The sequence below is a fragment of the Prionailurus bengalensis genome, chromosome D1 (assembly GCF_016509475.1).
Source record: "Prionailurus bengalensis isolate Pbe53 chromosome D1, Fcat_Pben_1.1_paternal_pri, whole genome shotgun sequence".
NCBI lineage: Eukaryota > Metazoa > Chordata > Mammalia > Carnivora > Felidae > Prionailurus > Prionailurus bengalensis.
In genome coordinates, this window is record NC_057346.1 from 100304681 (window position 1) to 100317851 (window position 13171).

General features: G+C 38.9%; 1 protein-coding gene across 1 annotated transcript in view; it reads right to left on the bottom strand.

Annotated features, from left to right (window-relative positions):
• The window catches only part of NUP160 (nucleoporin 160), a 52333-nt gene that overhangs the window by 21172 nt on the left and 17990 nt on the right, over positions 1-13171 (bottom strand). Inside the window, exons 11-21 of the mRNA XM_043582512.1 lie at positions 12700-12768; positions 9182-9265; positions 8728-8898; positions 7868-7967; positions 7431-7596; positions 6845-6972; positions 6595-6755; positions 3405-3538; positions 2627-2697; positions 1637-1796; positions 961-1030 (exon numbers count right to left, since the gene is read on the bottom strand). Coding sequence (XP_043438447.1) covers positions 961-1030; positions 1637-1796; positions 2627-2697; positions 3405-3538; positions 6595-6755; positions 6845-6972; positions 7431-7596; positions 7868-7967; positions 8728-8898; positions 9182-9265; positions 12700-12768 — 1314 coding nt within the window. The remainder of the gene's footprint in view (positions 1-960; positions 1031-1636; positions 1797-2626; positions 2698-3404; positions 3539-6594; positions 6756-6844; positions 6973-7430; positions 7597-7867; positions 7968-8727; positions 8899-9181; positions 9266-12699; positions 12769-13171) is intronic.

Here is a 13171-nt window from a genome sequence, read left to right on the forward strand (position 1 = left end):
TTAAAAAAAAAAAAAAATTATGTATTTATTTTGAGAGCAAGTGCAGGTGAGCAGCAGAGGGGCAGACAGGGAAAGAAAAGCCCAAGCAGGCTCTGCACTGCCAGCATGGAGCCCGATTCGGGGCATGAACCCAGGAACCATGAGATCATGACCTGAGCTGAAACCAAGAGTCAGACTGCCTAACTGAATGAGCTATCCAGGTGCCCATCCTGTAAAGGATTTATATGAAGACAACGTTATGTTTGTTTTACTATAAAGAGAACCTAATAGGGGGTACCTGGGTGTCTCAGTTGGTTAAGCGTCCAACTTCAGCTCAGATCTTGATCTCACAGTTTGTGGGTTCGAGCCCCATGTTGGGCTGTGTGCTGACAGCTCAAAGCCTGAAGCATGCTTCAAATTCTGTCTCCCTCTCTCTCTGCCCCTCCCCGGCTTGCTCTCTCTCTCTCAAAAATAAATAAACATAAATTTTTTTTTTTTTTTTTAAGAGAGCCTAATAGGATTAAAAAACAAGCCAAGATACTCTAGAAAAAAATGTTAGGAATGACATGTCAAGAGAGAAGTACATAAAGAAAATCTCTCTGGAGATTTTCTGGAGTATGTTTTGGTGAAGTCAAGTTTAAATTATTGTGGCTCTTTTTATCAGCCAATTAAAATGCAGGTAACATTTAAAATTCCAGAAATCCCATTCTTTAAAAGAACGACTAAACCAGAAATATTTGGGGCACCTGGGTTCAGGAGGTTAAGCATCCAACTTCAGCCGAGGTCATGAACTCATGGTTCATAAGTTTAGCTCCGTGTCAGGCTCTGTGCTGACAGCTAAGCCTGGAGCCTGTTTTGGATTCTGTGTCTCCTTCTCTCTCTCTCTGTTCCTCCCTCACTTGCACTCTGTCTCTATCTCTCTCAAAAATAAAGACTAAAACAAAAACCAAAACAAAACCAGAAGTATTCAACAGTACTCACCTGCAACTGTACATACTGACAATTGGCCATCAAACATTCCATAAAGAGACAACCAGGATTGCTAGGCCATCTAGTCACTGGATAAGGAGATTTTTTTTTTTTTTTTTTTTTTGGCAAAACTTTAAATCATATACATATTGGGCATCAAACACCATGTAATGACTTAATTTTTAAAAAAGAAGGTAAAGAGAAGGGGTTAGAGCACATGTTCTTTCCACATAACTATATAACCTTAATATAAGACAAATATAGTTTAAAGGCTATACACTAAAAGCCTAGTTACCTAACTCAGACCTCAGTTAACTAGGGGCTAAAGCACGTATTTCATCCCTGGACGATCACTTCTAACTCTGGCGTATTGCACATACTCTTGATGCCCGTGGGACACCCAGCATCTACCACATAGTGCCTGACGTACAGAGCCATTCAATAAATACCTGATACACGTATAATGTTGTAAAAGAGATGTAAGTATTACATATTTGTGTACCAATAAAATCTGGCTAACTCCTGAGGAAAATAAAAACTAGGACATCTGATAGTAAATATTATTATTTCTTGTTGGGGGAATAGCACTCAACCTCATTAAAAAACTTCATTATACAGGGAGAATAGAAGAGTCTTCGACTATTTAGACAGAAAAAACCTTCTAACTGGCTTTTAAATAAAAGGATACAGAAGCTGCAATAAATAATTGGTAACTGCAGTAATCATCTCAGGCCAATTCAACCCAGTTTGGCTCAGAGGTGCCTTTGGTTGAGAGAAGAGATGGGCTATGATGTGTTTTCTTGCAACTTCTTGGAAGAATAATTCCACAATTGTCTGAGGGCTAGATACTTGAAAAGAAAAAAATTATGACAATCACCAATTTATGACAGTAATATCAATTTTCAATTAAGATAGTCTACAAATTCATGTTATATCTGTAATAAAGAACATTTATTATTTCAAAACATGAAATGTACCATGGGTGTCATTAATGGCAATATAAATAAAAGCAGTTTGTAAAGTGTGCAGTACTATACAAATGCAAAAAAAAAGTCACTTAAATCAACAGTGCACTCGTTTCTTTTTTTCACTGACCTCACTACAGCTAAGCATCTTCCTCAGGAAGTGTTTACATTAAATATGGTCTCAAGATTCCACGTTTTTGTTTTTGTTTTTTAAAGTTTATTTATTTATAATCTCTACACCCAACATGGGGCTCGAACTCACAATCCTGAGATCAAGAGTCACATGCTCTACTGACTAAACCAGCCAGGTGCCCCAAGATTCCAAGTTTTTTACCAAAATAATATAAAACAAATTCTCCAGAATGGTTCTTAAGCATGAGAGATGACGCCTCTTGAATTTTTATTAAGACAAGATTATGAAAGCTACCATGAACTTAGTAATAATTTTGTTGAATTAATCACTGGAGCATTAATAAACAACGGAAAAGCAGCAATACACACGTACATATTTTCATATGCGCAACACCCTTAATTTATGCCTGATTTGGGCTTCATGGGGTTTCATGGACTCCCTGTCACAGCCAGCTTATTAACCTCCCCAAATGAAAGCAGAGCTTACCTAATCTTTCTGCAGCAAAGGTGGCAAAGGACTTTAATGAATATGCAATAAAAGCCCAATTTAAAATCAAACGCATGCACAGACTAGTCCTTACCAAACTTATTTCCCGTTACAGCACCAGAGTCTGTTAGTTCCAGTACTGACAAGTGTTGGAGGTTGGACTCCCTGTGAAAACAGACAAAGAGACAGTAGTTCTACAAAAACATTGCTTCAACAAGCTCTCCTACCAGGAACACTGTCAATTTGATTAGTAAGTTGCACATAAAAGTTCTACTGAAAGAACACTGCCAAACAGGATGGTTTATCTTATATTGAAAATGTAAATCTAGTAAGTAATAGATTTCCCTTTTTATTTTGGTTATTAAGGAAGCTCCGCCTACCTTTAATAACTGGTATGTTTTTGTGTGTGGTCCGACTTTCCCGGCGACCTCATCTAACTATTTTGCCCTCAGTAGGATTTATCTTTACGTTAAACACACACACACATGTAATAACTGTACACCCCAAACTAATGTAACATTGTGTGTCAACTATACTTCAATTTTAAATAAGCATTAAAAAAGTGGGTGTTTGTGAAAAGTCACCTATCTCGACAGTTTTTAAGACAAATTTTAGAAATGACATATATTTTCCACTTCCACTTCAGAATAAACATTTTTTCTTTTCAAAATGCCATACGTATAATAAATACATACTTGGTATTTTGATTCTTATAAGTTGTCTTCAACCTTTAGAAAATGAAGCATCTAAAGCTCTCTGAATTTTAAAGGCAAATCATGTTACTGCATTATGTTTACAATTTTTTGAAAATGATGAAAAAACTAATCAAACTTGCAATTTATTTTAAAAATAATTAGAATAATGAAACTCACAGTGTGTCAACTGGAACATCAGTTGCTAAGCACTGACTTCCCCACTTAATGAGATAATAACATAAGAGGAGAGGAGAGGTTCGGTGTAGTAGGTCTTGCTGGGCTTGAAAGAGCTGATCAGCTCCCAAGATCGCCTATACATGATGGGTGGGTGGGTGAGAGGGGACACAGTGATTAGTGATGATAACTCTTAAGGGTCAGGTGGAGGTAAAATAAATAACAAAACACAGTTACAAAGGGCATACAAAAAAAAAGCAACATATGTACATAAATAAAGGCAACACACTCATTAAATTTTAGCGTAGCAAAAATAGCTACCCAAATATTTAATAGTGCAAAAATGCTGATAGTGAAAGAGAAAACAACAAAAGTGTAACTTTCATTGAATGTGTGGGTTCAGAATTCAAGAACAGGAACGGGGATATCTAGCCTTTCTTTATGCTATTAGCCTTGGGTAAAGACAGTTATGAACATTAGAAGAAAATTTGGCAAAACCACCCAAAGCCTTAAAAATGTGCATAGCCTGGGGTGCCTGGGTGACTCGGTCAGTGGTTAAAAGGGTACGACTCTTGATTTTGGCTTAGGTCATGATCTCACGGTTTGTGAGATTGAGCTCCTCATCAGGCTCTGCATGGATGTGCAGTGTGGAGCCTGCTTGGGATTCTCTCTCTCCCTTTCTCTATGCCCCTCTGTTCCCTTTCTCTCGTGCTCTCTCTTAATATAAATAAATTAAAAAAAAAGGAAGGGGCGTAGTGTGTGACCAATCAATTCTAGTTCTGAGAATTTATCTTAGAGATATAGTCAGAGGTGTACAAAAGTATTTAGGTAGGAGGGAAAAACTGGCAACAACCTGGCAGGCCACAGATGGGAATGGCTGAATAAATTAAAACTGTGTAGGGAACTTTAAAAAAATAATTTTTTTTTTTTTTTAAAGTTTATTTATTTTGGGGACAGAGAGAGACAGAGCATGAACGGGGGAGGGGCAGAGAGAGAGGGAGACACAGAATCGGAAACAGGCTCCAGGCTCTGAGCCATCAGCCCAGAGCCTGACGCGGGGCTCGAACTCGCAGACCGCGAGATCGTGACCTGGCTGAAGTCGGACGCTTAACCGACTGCGCCACCCAGGCGCCCCCTAAAAAAATAATTTTGTAGAAGAATACTTAATGACATGTGAAAATGCAGATGAGGTGTGTAAAGTAGAAAACAATTAGATTCCAAAAACACCATGTAGCATATTCTAATTCTAGAAATAATGGAAACAAAACATTTGCATAGGAGAAAAAAGGATATACACTAAAATGTAAGTAAACAGCGGTTATCAGCTGGGTCAATTACAGATGAATTTTAATTTCTTTTTGTTTACAGAGAGGCTTACATATAAAGGTTCTATAAAGAACATCCATTACTTCTGTATTTAGAAAAAAATAATGGTTATAATTAAACAAACAAAAAACCCCACTGAAAACCCTGAAGAAATGGAAGATTCTACAAAGATTGAGAACTTAATAATGGCTGCCTTAAGTAATGGCCTCTCAGGAAAGGTTCTTGTTTCTCTTTGGTGGCTTAAACAAATCATCTTCCTAAATGTTTTTCCTTATTTTTACCCGAAATTCTACCATTATCAATATATTTGGGCTAATAAATTCTGGCTTAAGGGGCGCCTGGGTGGCGCAGTCGGTTGAGCGTCCAACTTCAGCCAGGTCACGATCTCGCGGTCCGGGAGTTCGAGCCCCACGTCAGGCTCTGGGCTGATGGCTCAGAGCCTGGAGCCTGTTTCCGATTCTGTGTCTCCCTCTCTCTCTGCCCCTCCCCCGTTCATGCTCTGTCTCTCTCTGTCCCAAAAATAAACGTTGAAAAAAAAAAATTAAAAAAAAAAAAAATTCTGGCTTAAAAAGTACAAACAGGGGCGCCGGGGTGGCTCAGTTGATTAAGTGTCCAACTCTTGGTTTTGGCTCAGGTCATGATCTCACAGTTTGTGAGACTGAGCTCTGAGTTGGGCTCCATGCTGACAGCGCGGAGCCTGCTTGGGATTCTCTCTCTCCCCACTCTCTGCCCCTCCCTCACTTGTGCTCTCTCTCAAAATAAATAAAACAACATTAAAAAAAAAAAAAGTATGACTAGTTCTGAGAGCCCCAAACACGTTTCAGTTATTTACATATTAACATGAGATAACTAGACTGCTTCCGCAGGTCAGGTTCGTGTGAGATGACCACCTGAGAGACAAGTGGGACTTTTGCATGAGGGTGGAAAGGCAATCTCCAAACATGGAACTTTCAGTAGGGTGAGAGACAAGGACTATCAGACAAGAGTCTGGTGGCCTAAGAAGACTAGGATGGAAAAGGAAGCACAGAATAGAGTTGGGAGGACCCCAAAGACACTGCCATCTCAAAAACGTGCTTAGGCTAAATTCTGTACTGCAGAAAGAGAATTCTTTTTCTTCTTTTTCCTCTTTTCTCTACACTAAATGGTACCTTGCTACCACATGCACAGTAGTTAGTAACAATATTAAATTTGGGGAAAGCCATCTGGGGAAATTTCCCCACTGTTATATACACAAAGGTTAATTATAGAATAATCTGCTTTATGTACTTAAAAAATTTTTTTTTAACGTTTATTTATTTTTGAGACAGAGAGAGACAGAGCATGAGCAGGGGAGGGTCAGAGAGAGAGGGAGACACAGAATCCGAAGCAGGCTCCAGGCTCTGAGCTGTCAGCACGGAGCCTGATGCGAGGCTCGAACCCATGAACCGTGAGATCATGACCTGAGCCGAAGTTGGACGCTTAACTGACTGAGCCACCCAGGCGCCCCTTTATGTACTTTTTAAAAAAAAGTTTATTTGTTTGTTTATGTATGTATGTATGTATGTATGTATGTATGTATTTACTTATTTATTTAAAGGTAATCTCTATACCCCAAATGGGATGGACTCGAACTGATGACCCCGAGGTCAAGAGTCACAGGCTCTTCTGACTGAACCATCCTGGCGCCCCACTTCATATACGTTCTTAATTTGTAATTTTAGATTATACTGTTTAGTCATTCTTAATTCAACGAATATTTATAGAGCACCTACTACAGGTCAAACATAGATGACAGAGCAGTGGACAAAGACAAAAGTCTGTGCTCATAGGGCTGACATTCTGCTCTGTGTGAGTAGATTTTACAAGTTTTCCTTCAAGCCATACTTACCGCATCACCCAGCCTCAATAATAGGTGCTGTAAGATCAAAAGGTCTCGGCAGATGAGGAAGCGAGTGCTGGCAATTTTGCACACACCTCTGCACACAATATATCCTGCTGTGCTGCCACCATATAGCTGGGAAAGATTCATCCGAATATTCAAAGGCTGAGCTATGATTAAGAGAAAAAAAAAAGGAAAAGTTAGAAGAAGTTAAATTGCTTTCTCTAAATCAGAGACATGTGTGCTTTTTGTCATTTACCTGGATTGAACCCCTTTTCCATTTCTACTTCTGTCTCGTAATCCATCTCCCGTAGAAGTAGCCCAATGGCATGGACTGGGTTCTTGATCTCTTGTAGCTTACTGCAAATATCCTCCATCACATTTTCTCTAGAAGGACAATCAGAAAACCATTACTACTGAGAATAGGTAACGCAGACTGTTTATGTTCCGTAAACTAAATGCTCTACGAAACGGGAAGACCAGCTACACAATAAAGAAATGGAGATAATCACTCTGGCATATAAGATACCTTTACTTCATATAGAGAATTTTTCCTCATTTTTTCAGAAATGACAGAAAATGAATGTGAGAAAATACTTTTCTGTTTTAGAATTCATAGCTTAGTTAGTAGTTTAACTGACCATAACTTATGAGTTAGCTTCCAGATCTGAATTCATATGTTAGATTTTGCTTAAAAGGGGAAACACCTATTTAGAACCATGACAGCTCACTTTATCCATAAGCCACTATTGTCCGTACTTGAATGTACATTAAAAACCTGACACTGGCACTAAAAATTGCTGAATTTTCATTAGGAAATGCACTTTACCCTAAATTCTCCTTACACATCAATAGTGATCAAATCTTCCAGAATCTGTTCTGCAGCCTTTTCTGGAGACTGTAAGTTGTAACAACTCATTTCCATCATTACTGACATGTCCATAGTTACTGACTCTCCAATCAGCCGAAGGCATTTTATAAGACACATGACGTCCCGAGCAACTTCCACATCTGTAAGAGAAAGTTAATATTCATGACTCAAGCCAATGAAGAGCTACTGATTAACATTATACTAAAATAAAATATTAATAATTAAATGCCAAGAATCTATCTGAAGTCTTAGAGATGCTTAGGTCTCTTCAGTTTTCCTTATAGCATCTATATTGTGCTAAACTGACCAGGAGAGGTCATAGTGGCAATCAATGTTTTTTGCATCCAGCTGAAACAAAGCACAGGGTTCATGTAGGAAGGGGCTAAATATGGACACAGTAATTATTATTACCATCAGATATGGCTGCCTCATCCTCGGCCAAAAGGTCGTCATCAGGATGGAGATACAAATGATCCACTAAGGAGGAAGGCACAAGGAAAGACAGGTACCCCTGGAAATATAAATCTTCCAGTTATACTTTTTTTCAATTAATGTTTATAGGTGTAAAAAAAATTGAGACCAGATTCTTATCAGCAGAAAATACCAGACAAATCCAGGCTGAGGGACACTTTATAAAACAGGTATGGTCTTCAAAAAATATCAAGGTCATGAAAGACTAAGAAAGGGTGACAAAAGCCCTAGATTAAGCTAAATGAACATGACAACCAAATATATCCAAGATCTTGGATCAGACCCTAATCAAGAGGAAAAATTATGGGCACAACTGGTAGAATCAGAATGTAACTGTATGATACCATATCAATATCGAGTTACCTGATCTTTAAATTGTGCTGTGGTTACGTAAGGATACTCTGTTCTTAAGATACGTGGTAAAATATTTAAGGACAAAGAGGCATAATGTCTGCAACTAACTCCCAAGTGGCCCAGGAAGAAAAAAACGTATATAAGGAAGAAAAGCAAATGGCAGTTAACAAACGATGAATCTGGAAGAAGGGTATACAAAAGTTCTTTGTGCTATTCCTGTAGCTCTTTAAATGTGAAATCAATATATAATAAGATAAAGAAAATAAAATGCAAGAAAATTATAAATAACGCAGGAGACTATCTAAATAGAAATGAACTAGAATTCTAAGAAAAAAAATACAAAGTCCTAAAAAGCTAACTACAACATACAACAGACTGATATTCTGAAAGATCCACTGAATCGTCTAAAGGATTAGACGATTAAGGATTAGCTTTAGCTCCCTTACTTTTTTCAGTAGGCACACCATGTTTGTGTGTGGATTCAAATGCAGGGCAAGAGGATGAGAGAGGGCTTCTTGGTACTGAAGACAACAGGCATAGAACTTGCACCAGAATTCCTGTTGTAAATTTCGAAATTCCTCCTGGGAAAATTCATACTCTGTTACACTTCCTTGGAGCTGGCAAAGAAGAAGACAAAAAAGAAACTGTTAATACCATTTGGGATCTTTCTCCTCCAAAACCTAACTGCCTAATATCATTTTACTAAATTATAACCAAATGAATATCCCTTAGGCCTTACATGCCATAGATTATATATATATATATATATAATTCTCTAATTAAAAGGTTTAAATATTTACACTTCCTACTAACAAGGTGCAGTGAACTATTTGAACAATTCCCCAGTACCTATCTACCCTATATCAAGAAATTATCATTTGTTCTCTACCCAAACCTCACCTCACTTTCAACAGCTAAAGTGACTTCTTTCTTCAGTTCACTCCAGGAAAGATCAAAATTCCTCTCAGTTCCTCGACAGAAAATCTAAAATTAAGAGAGACATTTTAGAGTATTATATATCATCCAAAACTGAATGAAAAAAACTTCAGTTTAGAAGGCACGGAGGCAATACGTAACTATACAATAGAAACTGAATATGCCTAAAATACCCATCTACTTCTAATGCTGTGCAAATAATTTCTGTAAGTAAAATCATAGCAAGTTTAAAATCATTTCTTTTTAAAAAATTATTTGAAGAGTATTTATTTATTTTTGAGAGACAGAGAGAGATAGAGCATGAGGGGATAGGGGCAGAGAGAGAGAGAGGGAGACAAAGAGTCCAAAGTAGGCTCTAGGCTCTGAGGTGTCAGCACAGAGCCCAATGTGGGGCTCGAACCCACGAACTATGAGATCATGACCTGAGCTGAAGTCAGATGCTTAACCAACTGAGCCACCCAGGCACCTCTGAAATCATTTCTTTTTTTTTTTTTTCAATGTTTATTTATTTTTGGGACAGAGAGAGACAGAGCATGAACGCAGGAGGGGCAGAGAGAGAGGGAGACACAGAATCGGAAAGAGGCTCCAGGCTCTGAGCCATCAGCCCAGAGCCTGACGCGGGGCTCGAACTCACGGACCACGAGATCGTGACCTGGCTGAAGTCGGATGCTTAACCGACTGCGCCACCCAGGCGCCCTGAAATCATTTCTATAGACCAGAACGAACTATAGATATCCATGAATCTGACAGAATTATAACAGGATACATTTGGATTACTAAAAAAACCAAAAAGCCCTGGAAAGGCCATTGCTTAGCTGGAGGGAAGTTATAAAATGATGTTAAACACATACTCCCTGAGACTGGTATAAAAGCAAGCCAGAGTAGTCATGTGGCTGGCCACTCTACTACGAATGACTCTCCTAAAGGAAAGCATTTAATAAATGTCTTTAGTGATTGTTTAATATCTCCGTGTGCAAGAAATATCATAAGAAATACCCATTTAATTGTTGTTAACAAGGAAGAAGGCTGATGAGAGGAAAAGAAAAAACACCTTGGGGGCACCTGGATGGCTCAGTCAGTTAAGCGTTTGACTGTTGACTTCGGCTCAAGTCATGATTTCATGGTTTGTGAGTTCCAGCCCTATGTTGGACTCTGTGCTGACAGCATGGAGCCTGCTTGGGATTCTCTCTCTGCCCCTCCTCTGCTGGAGTGCTCTCTCTCTAAATAAACTTTATCATTATTTTTAAATGTTTATTCATTTTTGTGAGAGTGCGTGCACATGCAGGGGAGGGGTAAAGAGAGAGGGAAAGAGCAGATCCGAAGCAGGCTCTGTGCAGAGAGCAGTGAGCCCAAAGTGGAGCTAGAACTCACGAACTATAAGATCACGACCTGAGCCGAAGTCGACACTTGACCGACTGAGCCACCCTGGCGCCCCAATAAACTGATAAACTTAAACAAACGAACCATCTTGGAGAGAGTGATCATGTCACACTGAAGTTCTATCAGAGAGAAAACAGAAAACATGTAATAGCCAGATATTTAAGAATGTAACAGAAAGGTCAAGGGTCTATAAATGGTATCACCTGAGAGAAAGTTAAGGCACTGTGTGTACTTGGAGAAAGACAATACGGAAAGATTCTTGAAATATTTGAAAAGTTGCTTTCTAGAAGAGAGACATGTTCTATGAAGTTCCAAAAGAAAGAATTCACCAAAAGCATGGGGACTAAATTTGATCCAAATGGGAAGAACTTTTAAATTATACAGCTCAGGAACAAGAACTCCACAAGAGCCAGTGAGAAACTTGTCACTGGAGGCAGAGACAATTAGAAGCTGAAAAGCTGTTAAAAGCCTCAGAAGGTGTTTCTTTGTGTGGAGGGTCAGGTTAGGAGATTCTAAGGGGTCTTTCAAGTCTATGAGTGATTATCATATTTAATTAATTTATTTTTAAAAGTTTCCTTAAATGTTTATTTTTGAGACAGAGAGCACATGAGCTGGGGAGGGGCAGAGAGAGAGAGAGAGAGAGAGGGAGGGAGGGAGGGAGAGAGGGGGAGACAGAGGATCTGAAGTGGGCTCTGCGCTGACATTGGAGAGCCCGAGGTGGGGCCCAAATTCATGAACCCAAATTCATGGCCTAAGCCAAAGTCAGGTGCTTAACTGACTAAGCCACTTAGGAACCCCTATTTATTTTTGAGAGAGAGAGAAAGAATGCGCATGTGTGGGCACCAAGGGACAGAGAGGGAGGGAAAGAATCCCAAGCAGGTTCCTTGCTGTCAGCACATAGCCCAACTCGGGGCTCGATCCCATGAACCACGAGATCACGACTTGAGCCAAAACCAAGAATTGGACACTTAACCTACTGAGCCACCCAGGCACCCCAAGATTTTGTTTTTAAGTAATTTCCACACCCAATATGGGGCTCGAACTCACAATCCTGAGATAAAGAGTTGCATGCTCTACTGACTCAGTCAGGTGCCCCATGATTCTATTTCAAATCCACGAACTAATTGGCAATTTAAGGACGCCTAAGTGACTTTATATTTTTAATTAAAAAAAAATTTTTTTAATGTTTATTTATTATTTTGAGAGAGAGAGACAGAGAGAGACAGACAGACACATGGAGTGTGAGCAGGGGAGGGGCAGAGAGAGGGGGAGACACAGAATCCAAAGCAGGCTCTAGGTTCTGAGCTGTCAGCACAGAGCCTGACATGGGGCTCGAACTCCCAGACAGCGAGATCATGACCTGAGCCAAAGTCAGATGCTGAACCAACTGAGCCACCCAGGCGCCCCTTTAATTTTGTTTTTAAAGTTTATTTATTTTGAGAGAGAGAGAGAGGGTGTGCAAGCAGGGGAGGGGTAGGGGGGGAGAAAATCCAAAGCACTGTTAGCTTGGAGCCCAATGCAGGGCTCGAACTCACAATCTGTGAGATCATGACCTGAGCCGAAAACGAAGAGTCAGATGTTTAACTGACTGAGCCACCCAGGTGCCCCTCTAAGTGACTTTAAGGTAAAGAATCTTTTTATAAAACATTAAGTATCTCTTAAGCCATGTGACTTTGAAGATTCAATTTTCAGATTTTTCTTGAATCTGAACATGTCAGACCTCCATTGTATTAACAAAAAGGTAAATGTACAGTACTATCAAAACTAACGAAGAAAACATTTTAAATTTCTTTCAAGTACAGAGATTATATGCAGTATAGTATGGGATCTTTTTACAATAGTGTAAGCACACATTTCTCTTTCAACTACTAGTATGCTTCAGTAGTCATTGGGAAAGTACCCACAATTCTACCTTCCTGTTGGGAGTCTTATTTAGTGGAAAAAACAAAAAAAAATTACACTGACATTTATAAACACATGCATACGTAAGTGCAAAAATGTTTGTTTTGTGTATATAAAACAAAAGTTAATAGTAATTATTAATTATACAATGACTATACAAGAGACAGTCTTAAATAAACATTAAATCTTTTCTTGCTGACCTGTAAAGCTTTACATAAAGCTGCATTTATGAATCGTCCTGGTGTAAATAGAGTCTGCAAATACATCTCCTGTTAGAACAGTAAAACAAAAATTAGTATCATCCTAAATAGGTAAAATATGGAAAAATTTGAAGGAAGAATTAATCACATTAGCGCCAACACTTGAGTTTCCATTATAAAAACATGGCCCTTCTGTATTTGAGCAATACCAAGTACTAGAGCAGTTCTATATTTTCACATTAAGGAAGAAACTACAGTGTGTTTGAGCCAACTAGGCATACTATAAGGAAATCAGCGTGTTCCTCATGGAGTACTTTACTGGGTTCCACTGGAAAACATAGCATGTGAAATGCCAACCTTATATGGAAAGGCGAACACAGGTTTATTGGTGATACACACTGGTAAGAGAACAATTAAGCTAAACTGGTTTCTCCACCATCCCTAAAGTAATCATCTTATGTCTCACATATAA